The sequence below is a fragment of the Parasteatoda tepidariorum genome, chromosome 6, assembly GCF_043381705.1.
Source record: "Parasteatoda tepidariorum isolate YZ-2023 chromosome 6, CAS_Ptep_4.0, whole genome shotgun sequence".
Lineage (NCBI taxonomy): Eukaryota > Metazoa > Arthropoda > Arachnida > Araneae > Theridiidae > Parasteatoda > Parasteatoda tepidariorum.
This window is the reverse complement of record NC_092209.1, coordinates 26,176,183-26,192,909: the sequence shown is the minus strand read 5'-3', so window position 1 is coordinate 26,192,909 and position 16,727 is coordinate 26,176,183. Positions and strand designations below refer to the sequence as shown.

General features: G+C 30.0%; 1 protein-coding gene across 2 annotated transcripts in view; it reads right to left on the bottom strand.

Annotated features, from left to right (window-relative positions):
- Positions 1-14,965, bottom strand: part of LOC107440433 (microsomal triglyceride transfer protein large subunit) — a 66,617-nt gene extending 51,652 nt beyond the window's left edge. The window contains exon 1 of one of the 2 annotated variants that reach the window (XM_043050618.2): positions 14,634-14,965. In XM_043050618.2, the coding sequence (XP_042906552.1) occupies positions 14,634-14,670 (37 nt within the window). In that variant the 5' untranslated portion in view covers positions 14,671-14,965. The remainder of the gene's footprint in view (positions 1-14,633) is intronic. The other variant, XM_043050617.2, reaches the window with a different exon arrangement.
- Positions 14,966-16,727: the final 1,762 nt, after the last annotated feature.

Genomic DNA, 16,727 nt, shown 5'->3' with positions numbered 1-16,727 from the left:
GTTTGTCCCTCTTGCTGGACGCACGAAAAAAATTTATAACGTTCATAAACGACATTCTGCCGTGGTGAACAATAATCCTCAAACTTCTTTAGGACATCTGGATACCTTTCTTTGCTTTCAGGAGACTCAAATTTGAAAGTGTTGAATATTTCAAGTCCTTCACTTCCCAGTAAATTCAGCAGGATTGCGATTTTTATTTTATCTGCGCGTTCATCTTTTTCTGTGGCAAGCAGATAATTTTCCAGCTCCTGTTTCCATTTTCTCCATTTCTCTTTAACATTTCCACTGGAGAACTTCAAAGGAGCAGGTGGTCGGAACGCATCCATGGCAAATCGAAAAAACGTGGATTAGACTCGATGGAAATCTGATTTCATCAATTTCCTTTCTGACACCATGTCAAATGTTGTTAATACAATTCTAATGGAACACAAATAGTTCTTTCATATTCATTTTATTTATAGTATTTACAATGAGATTATTTCTGGATTAATATAGTTCATCTTTTAAGCATAACAACTCTTTAGCTACACAGCCATTGCAACAACAACTTATATCAAAGACAACAATCAATCAATAATGGTACTGTTGCCAACACCAACTTATAATGTACAGAATTATCATGACACCTATAACTGAAAGCCTCCACACGGTTTTTTGTAGGTAGTTCGATCAGACCACTGTGATGGTAAACCAATTAGTAAAAACACCATTTAATATGAAATCTATTTAAAATTAGAAAGTGGTAGAAAATATATGTCTATAAATAAATTTGTTTAATTTATGAATATAATTGGTTTGTTTTATTTACTTGTCAACCACTACAGATTCAATTCTGAAATATATATGATAAATTTCTCTCAAGTACTTTTAAAACAGAATTTGGGTTCATGCGCACAAGTGGTTCACTTTTTAAATTATCTGCGCAGACTACTTATAAGAAACCGTGTGGAGGTTTTCTGATGTAGGACGTGATGGTTAATCAAGCAATTTAAGCTGTTTCCATTTTTTTCAAACTCTTCGCACTCCGTTGCCACCTCTGAGGTGCCACCAACACAACATAGTGGTGACCACTCTAAAATTAAATAAAATTTATACTTAAATAATAACTAACCACATATTCTTATGAATATTGAAAGACAAACTTTAGATTTTTCAATGCTTGTTAAAATGACAGCTTTCTGATTCAAATTGGAAATTTATTTTTTCCTATACTCTATTGCCATTTTTGGACCTTTAGTTGTGGAACGCAGTTGTTATTTTTCAACTTCTCTTAATTTTTCTCATTCAAAATGGAGGGTTTATTGACTTTTTTTCTAGTCAACTACAGATATAGTTGTCCAGAAACGGTGAATTAATGTATAAAGCTTAGGAATAAAACGTAAAGTGTACTACTGCAAAAGGATGCTTCTTGTGCAACCTTATTGCAATGAAGCAAGAATATTGACCTACCTCTTGAAAGATAAATGCTGCAAAAATGAAGTTTCTGAGTACAAGATTTAATTATATCTATCCAAATACGTGTAAAATAATCATCGACTGAAATAATTAAGTATTATTTACGCCAAAAGGAGAAAAATATGCCAACTAGTTAATAATTATTAATCAGTTATCGATTTTAGAAAGTCAGAAATACGAAAAATGTTAATAAGATATCTGCGTTAGCAAGACAGTTCTTTTATCAGGGGACATAATGCCTGTCAACACACAGGAGCCATTCTGTTGTCAATGGTAATACCAAAAACTGACAGTGCCCCGAGGTCCCGTTATGGATAAACAAATAAGAAAAAGCAATTTGAAAAATTTAAATGTAAAAGCAATGAAAAATTAATGACAAACACAATTTAAAAGTACACAGAGTAAGACTTAATAATAAAACGCCCACATGTAAGAAAAATAAGCAAAGATATAGTTAGAATAACTAAATCAAAATAAAATATAAATTGCCAAATCATTAAGAAAAATTTAGAAATAAATCAAGTGCTGACCCCTTTTGAAAATCTTAAAAAATAAAGCAAAAAACATTCAATGAGTAAAATTTCTAAAAGTGTGCAGCCATCTATATGATTCAGGAACAGAAAATCCTAAATTTCACGGCATAGGCCTATTTATGCGGGCTTCAATATCGGCCGAATTATTTGAACGTCTATATTTATGACAAACACATCAGAAAATATTTTGAATTAAAATATCATAATTACAGTAATTAAAAGGAAAATTATTATTCTCTAATGTAATCTTGAAATTCACGATAGCTGAAAGAAAATCTGTTTTATTATTACATAAATTTAAACCTAATAATTTATCCAATCAAAATATTTTTAAAAATCTTAAAGTATAGGTTGGAATTAAAATGTGTTAAACTAATAAGATTGAACTTAAAATCTCTTCTTTTATCACATAATCTGCTGGAAATTTTTTGGTTATTAAGTTTAATATCAAGATCTAAATAATAAGCGCCATTTTCACCTGAATTAGTCTGTATTAAATTTAGTTCTTTAGAATAAATGTCTTTAATTAAATCAAAATCATTAGAATCAGAAATAATTAAATCATCAATAAACTTAATTTATAAATTATGCTGTAAAAATTTTTGTTCATAAAAATGTAAGGAAATATTAGCAAATGCACTTGAATAACAATTTCCCGTGGAGATACCTTGAATTTATCTGCAAAAACAAATACCATTAAAAAGATAATTTTCAAAAATGTTTATATTACATACATTTATCCAATCTCAGGGCTAAAGAGAATAGAAGGGCTAGTTCACTCCGCTCTTAGAGCTGAAGCTACGATTTCCCTCCTCATGACGTCACTGTGTCCACAGATCTCAGAGATCGCAAGCAAAGACATTATGATAACTTTGCATCTTTCTCTTTGTAAAAATAAGTTAGACATTTTCTGGTTATTAGCTTTCAAACTTTACGTAATTAACACTTTATTTCCGTTCATAAGCATAGTTCAAAAAAACTTTCTTGGCCATTATATTAAAAAAATACCATTTTAAACTTATAAAAATATTTTACTAGTTGGCGAAAATGACACTATAAATACTTTATTTTAAAAAGTTCAGTTTTAACTTTAATTATTAAGAAAAATGAAAGCATATATCGACACTTTTTTTATCTACATATTCTTTTATAACGATAAGTTAAGTTAAATTTAGAATCCCTGATTTTAAAATATGTCGTTAATAGCAATTTGTTCATACTTAATCATTAGGAAACATCAACCTTAAACGCTAATTACTGAAACAAAATAATAATTTAGGTTCATAATGACATTAGAAATTTTACAATTGTTTATAGATATTTAAATTTACGATGATATAATTTATAGATATTTAAATTTAAGAGAATATAATTTTTAAAAAAATCATAAATATTTAGAATAACTACATTAAAAATATGTTATGAAATTAGGAGAATTTCAACTATATGCTATATATTTTATTTATACTTTTTATTTACATTTTAATTTTCTTTGACTTAATCTATTTTTTAATTTTTTTCACCTGCCTTTTTTTTTAAAGTAACGAGGCGGTTTCTATTTAGATAATGAATTTTTATAAAAGTTCTTAACGACAGAATAAACGTATTGCTGTTTTATATTAACTGTGTCATTTCGGAATCCATTCTCTACATAATTGTTTATTTACTTTAGGGAACACGTTTTTCCTTTTGTTTTTTTATCAGAATTTTTGCAAGTTGCAATCACGCAAACTGGTATTTCGATAATAATTTTAAATTATTTAAATTCACTGCAAAAACTGAGGAAAGAGTCATTATAGAAAATGACAAATGGCTTAGAATATGCCACAAAAAAATGCTCCAATATTAGTTAGAGCTAGCAAGGCCGAACACTCCGATCTTGAAGTAAAAGTGCGAGCTTTGTGCCAAAGTGACGTCACTAGAGAAAATCGGAGGATTGGCGCGGCGAGAGTTTCTTCAAAGGAGTGAACCAGCCCTTCTATTCTCTTTAGCCCTGATCCAATCTTCCTTATTAATGTTCACATTACTCAAATAATTATCAAAAATTTCTAAACAGATATTCCTTAACTCGTTCATGCCGGGAAAAGTGAAAATACTGGTACGGGAGAAGACAAAATACTGGTAGAAGAACTATTTCAATATTAGATAATATTCGGGATGAGTTAATCTATTCTCAACCATAACAATTCACCGTAAGGAAATTTATCACGGGGAAGAAGCAATTCAATATAAAAATTGCATCCGTTAAAAATAATTGGTAGTTATGGATTTTTATTATTCCCGGAAAAAAACTAAAAAATGAAATTTATTTGTTACCAGTTTTTACTCCGGTGCCCTGCCAAGATGAGACAATCGAGTGTGACCCACCGGTGGGTCACCCCGGTGTGAACGTGTTAAATTATTGTGTGGTATACTCGTAAATAGATTTTCAAAATCACATGTGAGAACAGTATTAATATTATTGTAATTTAAATATTTTATAACGTTTTAGTTGTTATCTAACTATATATAAAAATCCAATGATGGTGTCGCACCAGCCAATGAAATCTAAGGTATCACGTGACAGTAAGAAAGAAGTAGCCAATCCAAGCGAGGATGCAGTTTTAAGCCAATCAGAAAAGAGGACGCATTCGCGTCAAAGCTTTTTGTTGATTTACTTTGAGTGGATTTTTGCTGATTACATCTCATCTTATCTTATCATTCTTATACCTATCCAGTGATTGATATCTTTTAATGTTTACATTTTTGTTGCTTGCTATGATAAAGCTTACTGAGGCTTGCTTACCTTAAAATGGTTAAATTTTAAATCACATTTATTTATTCAACTCATTTCAATCATTTGGAATTTCAGTATAATGTCTGACAGGACAGATCGCGATCGAGAATATTGCAGACAGCGGAGACTGGATCCCACGTTTCGTCAAAATGAACAAGAGCGTCGAAGAATAAATCGACAAAATAATCGAGAGCTTACTAATGCCCGCCAAAGAGAAAATCGAAGTATGGCAGCTAATCGTCTTCGAGAAATAGATGAAAATCAGTATTTGGGAGAATCGTACAATCGTACTTTTGCTCTGCAGCGCATTTATATCCTTATATAAATGTATTAAAATTTGTTTGCGAAGCAAACAAAAAAGAATTGCGTAGCAATTCTCGGGGGTTGGCGAGCGGTAGCGAGCAGGGGGCGGAGCCCCCTAGTTAATAATAAAATGCTTATCATTTGAAATAATTTTATTTAAATAATGCTTAATTTTCTGAATTTGTGTAAATCAGTTTGATTCTTTGATTAGTTATCGATGTTAAGGAAAGAAAGATAGCGATTATTATTCTGAATTACGTAGATTTTTGATATACGGATAGTCTATTAATACGTGGAGGGTTACAGTGACTAACTAACGGATGACAGTTGAAAGTAGATATTGTTGATCAATAAAATAAATTGTTATCTATGATTTAGTTTATACTAATGTTTCGATATCAAGGATGTAGAGCCTATTTGGGTAGATGACAATTTTGTAGTCAAAAAAGAAATATCATCCACGAAAAGTTGAAAAAAGCTTATCATCCTATCTTCTAAGGAATTTTGAAAAAAAATATGAGTTGCTTGTTAAAATGAAAATTTAAAACTTATTTTGAATAATATTATGGTAGCTGAAACTTTATTTTTTACGAAAAAAAGATTAAATGGGATTTTTTTTAAAGAATTCATTAACACGTTAAATGACACGCTAATTTTACATGTCTTGTACGTCGAACCAAACGGTAAATAACTACAAACTAAATTTGCAAATATTAGATAGATTTTGCTAGTTTTTTAAAAGGTTTAGCCTGGCATATCTGAGGAAAGTCGTGAATTATATAAGTAGGCAGTAAGCAGGCAGAATACAAACAATGATTTTGGTTTAAATATGAATAATTTTAAAAGTAAGTCATAGTTGTAGTTAAGATCGACTAATTAAAAAGATAGTAACTAAACAAAAATGAATCAAATTTCTACCACTTTTTGCTTTTTTAGAAGTCACTCATTCAATTTTCTAAATAATTTTATCAACTTATAGTAGCATTTTGCTGTTTCAATCAAATTATTATGTTAAAAACAAACTAACCTTTCCCAATATTTTCGAGTACATTCTACCACTAGCCCTCAAAAACCACGATAATAAAAAATTAAAATAAAATAAAAATTCCATTTTTGATAATAATTGTACTCCCTTAATGGGGGAAAACATTTAATATTTCTGTGAGCAAAATTCTGTTCAAATCTTAAGGATATCTTAAAAAATGAAATTTTGCTTGTAAATGTAATCTGCGACTTTTTTTATGTATGCTTAATTTGTTTATAAATTGTGGTGGCAAAAATCAATATAAGTCAAACCAATTAAACAAAAAATAAAGCTTTACTTTACTTTATTTATAAAAAATTAGGCACCTGGGCCGCGCAGCGGCCCCTATCCCATACATCTAGAAATGTACATAAGTTTAAAGTGATAACATTTTGAATTTAGCAGTCGATGTGNTAATGCGGTTATAACATTATTAGGCTTTAATATTTCTGTGAGAAAATTTCTGTTCGAATCTTAAGGATATTTTAAAAACTGAAATTTTGCTCGTGCATGCAATCTGCGACTTTTTTTTATGTATGCTTAATTTGTTAATAAATTGTGGTGGCAAAAATCAATATAAATCAAACCAATTAAACAAAAAATGAAACGGTTAAATGCAATAATTATATTAAAATCTCAGATAAATTAAGCTGGTTTTTGAAATAAGTATCATATTGACCTAATATCTGATACGATCTCTTTGGAAAAAATGCTGATTTCGCACTCTATCAAACAAACACTTTACGTTTTATTCTTGATTGCCGAGTCATTGACTTTACCTGTTTTTTTTCATCACCTTAAAGATATCTATGATTTAACACTTTTCAAAAACAAAGTTTCCGCCTTTCAAAAAATTAATTATTTCCATATTTTGTATCTTAATAATCATTTTCTATTCGAATACCAATTTGGCGTGAAAGCCAAATATTAAGCCATTATCACTCCAACTAGAAGTAATACTTCCAAATGTAACTGTTTCAGGTTTACTCCAGGGCTGATAATTCTCAGAAAAGATACATCGGTGGAAGTGAAAGCATTTCTTTTTTATCCAAAAAAGGATAGGGCCATACTTGGTGCTATATAGACTGAAGTAAAAAAACACCAAGATAGATTTCCTCTTACTATATAAATATATATATATATTTTGAATGAATTATCTGTAACTACCACTATTTATTAGTTTTAATTTAAGTTCCTTCGCGAGTCAATACATGTTTTTTCAAGTATTGATAAGTAGTGGTTATCACGGTTAGTTTATTTGTTTTGTAACATAGGTTGAAGTGATATTTGTTTTTGCTACCAGTATGTAATATTTTCCGAAAGCATATCTCAGTTCAACTTATTTCAAATAGATCATTTCTGGGGCTATGTGGCTACTGTGCACCTGTGAAGCTCGGGGGTAATACCTCGAAGGGAGGCGAGGCAGTCTGCCACAAAACCTCTTCTCTCTCTCTCAAACTTGTTTGTTCAATCTCACTACTTCATTTTAATTTTCTCTCAGTAAAAGATACTGAACCCCAACTTTCACCTTTCAGTTGCGCTTCGGCGATTTATTATTTATTTCCACTCAGATGAATTAGTTGGAGCCCCTAGCGGGGCTGATGCTAAGATAACCAACACATATGAGTATGAATAAATAGATCATTTCGTGTATAAAAAAAAAACTTTCAGAATAATCTCAATCACTTCTATTTATTTGAATTTTAAAGAAATTAAACTACTAATGACTACTTTTTTTTGGTAACAAAACTAATAATATAATAATTCCTAAGGAAATTTTTTATAGCTGATCATTCTGATCATTAGTTATTTTCTGCATAGTGAAAAATCATAAGACGGCGGATAAAATTCGTTCGATTGTAATCAGTTTCGGCTGCTCGATATTCTTTATCTTTAGAACTGAATTATAAGCAAGCTGAAACTATCTGTTTACACCGATTCACGAATTATCTACTAAATTGAATAATGGTCTTTAGCACCATAAATGAGAAATACTTAATTGACAACTCTTCCGGTTTTTCCGGAAGAATTTATTTTTATATTTAAAACGGAAGCAAAGTTTATGTTTCTCTATTTAATTATTGGTTTTATAAATATAATTTCGACTACCACTTTATAATAATTTACTATGGTGTGGGTATAATTAGGGCGAGTTAATCCAACATCAGAAAGCCTCCCTATGGCTTTTTAAAAGTAGTCTGTGAAGACTATTTAAAAGGTTAACAAGTTATGTGCATGAGCCCATGTTCTTTTTTTTAAAGTTCGTTCGTACGTTGTTTTAGAACTGGGCATCTGAGGCCTAAATGGCCCTTATCCCATTCATCATGAAATATCCCAAAGGGACATACATAGGAAAGTTGTATTGGTGGATAGGAAAAGAGTCTTTTTTTAAAGTAAATTAGAGAAATTTATGATATATATTTGAGAATTGAATCTTTGGTGGTTGACAAGTAAATAAGACAAACCAATCATATTCATAAATTAAACAAATTTCTTGAGACATTTGGCGAATCTTTATCCAGAATTCATATTTCATTTCTTTTTACTCCTATTTGCGTTCTAGCTATCTGAAAGTACAACCTAAATGTTAAAACCTCAAGACGGATAGGAAACGGCCTCAGACGCCCAGATAAATTTTGATGAGGATGATACGTTAGAGGAATTAGACTGACAAAACAATGCAAATACAGGATTCCCACGATCTGGACAATTTTTTAAAGTGGTAGCAAAAGTTAGATACATCCGTTTTTAGCTATCAATACATATTTAATTTAAAGAAAATGTATATATGGGTGGAAAAACTTCGGGAATAATTTCGTAATTCACAAATGAAATATTTTTAAATTTAAGCATTTTTCAGCAGTCTTGAAAAAAATCTTAGCTACTGCTCATTTACTTTTTTTCAAGTCGTGGGAACCCTGAAATATATTTGTCTATAGTTAATTTTTTAATTTACATTTTACTACCAATTTGGAAAATCATTTTTGACAACAGCAAAAGTTGGCAGTTATGTAACAATGTGATAGCCTTCCACAATTCTTAATGTGGTTGCGAAATAACATTTTATGGTTGACTTCATTTGTGCAATTTAGCCCGAACTTCATCAATTCATTTAAAGATTATCAGCTGCACATAGTGGTGATATATTGCTGCATATAGTTGCAAAAAAAAAAAATTTAAATCAAAGTATTAGGTCAATAATAAAGGATAAAACAAGAAATTTACAACCACTCTCTTGCGATTTGCAGCGAGAAGTTGGCAGATAAGCTTAACATGAACTTGTAGGAGGCTATGTGAAAACGCTTAATATACCTAATTATCAATGACTAAAATATCGAGCCCTTAATTTTACTTCATATAAAATTTTTACTGAAGTACTATTTTGCTACCACTACAAATGATAAGGAGAGCAAGAAATGTAGGGTTGGGGATTCTAAGTTATAGCTTAACCATATATTGTGACACCGCAGGATTCAATGAAATTTTTACTTTTGAAAACTTAAGAGAAGACATAAACCTCAGGCCGATTGCAGCTCATTTTTGTAGTGACATAATTTTAACTAAAATACAAAATATTTAATTTCTCTTTATTAAAATTGCATTCCAATTACCAGAAAGAACCACCTTAAAGATTAAATACAAGACGAATGGGAAAAAGGCCGCTAACGGCCCCAGGCGCCCAGTTATATTTTGATGATGATGATGATAGTTATAGCTTAACACGTTCCCGCCGATGTGACCCACCGGTGGGTCACGCTAGATCAGGGGTTGCCAAACTTTTTTGATCATCGACCCCTACATAATTTTTCGAAATCTCCATCGACCCCCATAAAAATAATTTTCTGTTAATTAAAATAAAACTCTATTAGATACTGTGTTTGTACATTTATTTTATGATTTTGAACATTTATTAAAGTAATAGTACATAGTGTAACAATAGTTTTATGAAAAATATATTAATGTTGAAATATAAATACCTTAATATTTATGAAATAATAAGTAATTATAAGTAAGTAGAAATAATAAGTAAAGTAACTACGGATTTATTGCTTCTTAATCAATGACATGGGTGTGCCTGGTGTGTTTTTTTCTGCAAGGTTCGTTATATTGGGTTCAAAATTGGTCAATTTTAATCTTAAATCCCCTCGAAACTCCACATTTAATTTATTTCTGTTCTTAGTTAAGATTGAATTTACGTGACTGAAACCGGCTTCAACCATATAGGAACTTGGAAATGCTATCATAAATGGCTGAGCTATTTCGTAAAGTCTTACATATTTTTGCATTATATTTATATTTGTCCAAAATTTGCTTATTGTTAAATTTTTAAAAAGCGTCTTTGCTTCAAATCCCCATAATAATTCAGCAAGCTCATCTTGCAGGTTGATGTCCACGTTTTCAATTTGAGCAGAAAATGGCACAATAATCCAATCAGTGATGTCAATGTTTTCCAAATCAACAAAACGCAGTTTAAAATCGTCGCTCAATTTTTGAAGATTACCTGTATATATTTCCAAGTCTTCTTCTTTTATTTCTAATTGTCACATATCTGAAAAATACTGATAATCCTTCGACCAATCGACCCCCATTCGACCCCCTGGCTCAGATCGACCCCCGCTTATGCTAAATAGACCCCTGGGGGTCTATATAGACCACTTTGGCGACCTCTGCGCTAGATTTTCTCATCTTGGCAGCTCACCGGAGTAAAAACTGGTAACAATAAATTTCATTTTTCAGTTTTTTTCCGGGAATAATAAAAATCCATAACTACCAATTGTTTTTAACGGATGCAATTATTATATTGAATTGCTTCACCGCCGTGATAAATTTCCTTACAGTGAAATGTTATTGTTGAGAATAGATTAACTCCTCCCTAATATTATCTAATATTGAAATACTTCTTCTACCAGTATTTTCTCCTTTCCCGTACCGGTATTTTCACTTTTCCCGGCGTGAACGTGTTAAAATGAGAAAGTATCCTCTGCATTTTTCCCATTAAATATCCTCCAACTTCTTGTCCCCCAGTGGACTGATCGTAAGGACGAGGTTCCCAGTAGAACACCGAAGTTAAGCATCACTGGCTGCTGTAAGTAAGTGACCACTGCTGCAAGTGACCACTTTGATCAGCCTGCGTAGGAACAGAGGGTGTGTGACATCTGTCCTCGTTAAACTGTTCTACCGTAAAGTTCTCGACTTAGCGTGCAGGTGGTCGGGCTACTAAAACAGGCGATCCATCCCCTCTGCAGAGGATCAAAATTGCGACTGCATCTCTTCGGATCATCCTCAGGAATGTTTTCCAGACCGTTGCCAATAGCTTATTGTGCTGCTCTAGTGGGACGTAAATAAAGTACTTACCTACCTACCTTCAACTACTTAGGAATTTTTGAATTAGAAAATGTTTTTTTCCTAGTCAGTGCAAAGAGTAATATAGAAATATTTAATAAATTATAATTAAAAAAAAATTTCTCACGCAACTACATGTAATCAATTTGAGCAGATATATAAACAATCAAATGTCATATAATCATTTTCTTAAGTTATTATTAATGTTTTATAAGAATTCTATTAGTTTTGAATTTTTCGGTTTTAGTTCACTGGAGAAACATTCTCTTAAAATCTCGAATGTTGTTTATGCATTGCACGCGAGCAACTTTTTCAAAAAATATATTACAGGTGTTATGATTAAAATTTTAAGAAAGTTCTAAGCAAGATTTCGTAAAAGCTGGAGCAAACTCGTCACTATAGCTGCAATTTCAATTTAAAAAAAAAAAATGCACGACGAAAGATTGTAGTAATGATTACATATAATACTGAATCATTTATGTTTATGGTAATCACGAATAGATAATTTCTTTGAAAAACACAACGGAAAAGAAGAAATTTTGTTATCACTTTTTAAACTTTCGTATGGACAGCACAAATTTCAAAAAATTATTTTTACGTGACCCGTTTGCAATGTGTTAGGCAGACATATAAACGGACAAATGTTATATGGTCATTGTCTTAAGTTATTATTAAAGTTTTATAAACATTCTATTAGCTTTGAATGTTTCCACTTCTGTTCAATACCACTGGAAAAATATTCTGTTTAAAATCTCGAGTGTTATTAAATGGACATTAAAACATGTTTTTTTTTTTATCTTCGAATAAAGTGTTAGTACAAATAAAAGGCCTTAATTTATCAATAATATAAATATTTTATTACGCTTAAAACCATTTAAATTAAGAGAGAAAACAAATCGCTATCTCATAATTATAAATCCATATCAGAATATTTGTTTTTCTAATGCAGCGTTCCCACGACCTTGAAAAAATAAATGAGTGGTGGATAAGATTTTTCAAGATTGCTGAAAAATGCATTAATTTAGCTTTTATTTTCGAATTATGAAATTATTCTCGAGTTATATTATTTTTTGAACCTCTATATATTTCCTTGAATTAAACATTTATTGGTAGCTTAAAACTTCTAAATCTATATCACTTTTGCGACCACTTAAAAAAAATTTCCAGACCGTGGGAACCCTGTCACTGGGGATGGACTTGTGTTGTTTCTCCAAGAAAAAAGCAAGAGCTTGTTCTATTTGTATTTATCTTTTTAAAAATTGTACACAATCAGCCACCGCATTCTTGCTTCCCTATCTTATCACTGACCCACAGTGGGGCTGACTCATAAAAGATCCATTTAAACTGCACAAGCACTGTTTTAAATAAATATTTCTAAAACTATCAAAACAACCGTACATTACCATTATTACATTGGAGAAAACCTTTTCCGAAACTACCAAAATTTTGTAATAATTGGAGAGTATATATGAAGTACCTACTATTCCGTAAGATTTTATTTTTATATTTAAAATGATATCAAAATTTACATTCCTCTATTTCATCATTGGTTTTATAAAATTAATTTCAATTAAAGATGTAGCACACGCTTCCCTATGAGGTGATCCAAGCATGAATCCCAGCGTTTGCTAGTGGATGCGAATTCGTCTCCCGACTTGCACCAACCATAATGCTGACATAAAATATCCTCAGTGGTAGACGGATTGCGGGTTAGAATCCTCTTGCCGTCGGGCTAACCACGGCAGGAATTCGTGGTTTGTTCCATCAAAACGTCTTCCACGAAGGCAATTAATGGGTAGCGAATAAAATAGTAAATCTTGTAGACTAAGGATAATTACGCCCATGCTTAATGAGTGTTACCACAAAATATTTGCAAAAAATTTGCATTTCAAAAGATACTTTGAATTTTTGATATGTAGAGGTGAAACAATTACTTAAAAAGTAAAATACTAAACTAAAAATTTCGTTACCGATGGAAAATATTTTTTTACAAAGCAATGCAAGTTGGCATTTCTGCATGAAGGGCAATTTTTCAGTGAATTCTTTGAAAAGTTATACAGACTGACCTATCAAATATTTCATCTTTGATGTTTATGTTTGAGAAACGGTTGTACTTGGCATAAACCTATCATCTCTTACATAATGCATAATTGCGGAATCTCCTGTTTTTTGTGGGAGATTTCATTTATATTGTGTGGTAAAAAAAAAAAAAAAAAAAAATGTATCTACTTTTTTTTTTTAATTGAACCATAATAATCAAGACTACCATTCCATATAATTAATGTGTTTGCATCGTTAAGAGAGTTACTGTTTATAATTGTAAAATCAATTGTTATATCGCTACTTTTACAAGAATTTTTACTATTAAATGTGAAAAACTGCAGCTATGCATAATGTAACAATCATTTCTTTACTTTAATCTGAAATTTTGCAACTGCGGAACCTTTAGAACTAAAGTGGTGGCTAGCAGTAGAAAATATCAAATTAATTTTGTCGTAAAAGCCCTACCACTTTTTATCATATTTATCATTACAAAATGTGTTGAAGCAATTTTAGTTTTGAATTAAATAACTAATGAAAAATTTTTTTGCTCTTGGGAAAATGGTATTATAATTCAGATTTTAAAAAAACAAAGCTGTGTTTAATTTAGTTTGTATCTACCAGAATATATTTATAACTTTAGATTTATATATTTAAATCTTAATAATTGTATCTAGTAACATTTATATTATTATTTAGGATTTTAATGGCAATTACACTGCTTGCTAACCTTAATGGATGCCTGCAAAGTGTCAATATTTCTTGAAAGATTCCAAGATAAGATTAGTTGAGATTAGAGCTAAATATTTTTCCACTGGTAATAAACTAAATCAAAAAATGATTAAGTTACATGATTAACAGATAAAACAGAATTAATCATAAATCTTTCCTCTCAGTTTATTTACATTTAAACTTTCATGCATGTAATTTTATGAAGCTAAGCAAACTCCGTAGTAGTATGGTACTGACACGGAATTTGAATTTTTTGTTAAAAGACCAAAGCTAATCAAAAGAAATTTATACCCAAATTTAAATTTTCCCTAGTACGTACATACTCTAATAATATATTTCTGTCAAACTGTATATCTTTTAAATTCATTATTTAAAACCAATAATATAATAACAGATTATGATACTAATAATAGATAATGATACTTACCAACAGCAGAAAGTATCATAAGAAAAATAATCCACATGTTATATACAATTATAGTGTAAATCCCTTAGACTGAAACTCATTGAGCAGACGATAAATACACGTGTTTCACAGGAAGGTATCACAGAAACAGAAGAGTCTTTACAAGTAAAGTGATTTTCACACTCGCATGTGTTTAAGATGTTGCTGACCTTTCAGGTGGCCTTTGACCCCTTAAATGTCCGAGAAAGTGTGAACTTTAAACTGAATATCTAGATTAAGACAAATCAAGATAGACACCAAAGAACCGAGTGATGAAACAGATGGAACGAAGTTCTCGTTTTAGGAGTTTAAGTTTTAGGGTTGCCATGAAAAAGAAAGCATACCGGGATTTTCAGATTATGTTCATTCATTCGCCGACGAATTCGAAAAGAAGATATGAAAAGAATGAATTTCTACTGTCAATTTTTAAAATATGCATATTGTGCCATGTCAGCAGATTTTGTGTTGTAATTACCTGTACAGTTATTATATTGGCTGTAAATTTTTAATGATGACGTATGAAACAATAATATTAAATTAAATTCGATGACTAACCTGCTTTGTAAATTAAGTGTAATCTCAAGTAAAATATATGCCACTCTGTGTAAGTTAATGTAATTTGTCATTGGCATTCTTAAGTCATAGTTCAGCTAGAAAACATCGATGACACTGCCATTTTTTATAAATGCTTACATTTCTGATTTTCGTAGTCAGTTTAATTAGGACAATAAATTATTTTTAGAAAGAAAATGTCGATGATACTGACATTTTTTATTAAATGTGTACATTTTGTGAATTTGGTAGTGTGTTTTATTAGGACAATAAATTGTTTTCAGAAAGAAAATGTCGAAAATACCGACATTTTTTATTAAATGTGCGCATTTATAATTTTGGTAGCGTGTTTTATTAGGACAATAAAATTGTTTTTAGAAGGAAAATGTCGAAAATACAGACATTTTTTATTAAATGTGCACATTTTGTAATTTTGGTAGTGTGTTTTATTAGGACAATAAATTGTTTTCAGAAAGAAAATTTTGAAAATACCGACATTTTTTATTAAATGTGTACATTTATAATTTTGGTCGCGTGTTTTGTTAAGACAATAAAATTGTTTTTAGAAAGAAATGTCGAAAATACGGACATTTTTTATTAAATGTGTACATTTATAATTTTGGTAGCGTGTTTTATTAGGACAATAAAATTGTTTTTAGAAAGAAAATGTTGAAAATACCAACATTTTTTATTAAATGTGTACATTTTGTAATTTTGATAGTGTGTTTTATTAGGAGAATAAATTGTTTTTAGAAAGAAAATGTCAAAAATACCGACATTTTTTATTAAATGTGTACATTTATAATTTTGGTAGCGTGTTTTATTAGGACAATAAAATTGTTCTTAGAAAGAAAATGTCGAAAATACCAACATTTTTTATTAAATGTGTACATTTTGTAATTTTGATAGTGTGTTTTATTAGGAGAATAAATTGTTTTTAGAAAGAAAATTTCAAAAATACCGACATTTTTTATTAAATGTGTACATTTTGTAATTTTGGTAGTGAGTTTTATTAGGACAATAAATTGTTGCTTTCAGAAAAAAATGTCGAAAATACCGACATTTTTTATTAAATGTGTACATTTATAATTTTGGTAGCGTGTTTTATTAGGACAATAAAATTGTTTTTAGAAAGAAAATGTTGAAAATACCGACATTTTTTATTAAATGTGCGCATTTTGAAATTTTGGTAGTGTGTTTTATTAGGACAATAAATTGTTTTCAGAAGGAAAATGTCGAAAATACCGACATTTTTTATTAAATGTGTACATTTATAATTTTGGTAGCGTGTTTTATTAGGACAATAAATATGTTTTTAGGAAGAAAATGTCAATGTTACTAATATATTTTTTTTTTTATAAAATGTTTATATTTTTAATATTCATAGTCTGTTTAATTAGGACAATAAAATGTTCTTAGAAAGAAAATGTCAAGAATGCTGACGTTATTTATTCAATGGCAATATTTTTACTTTTGGTAGTCTGTTTAATTAGGACAATAAATTGCTTTTAGGACAATACATTT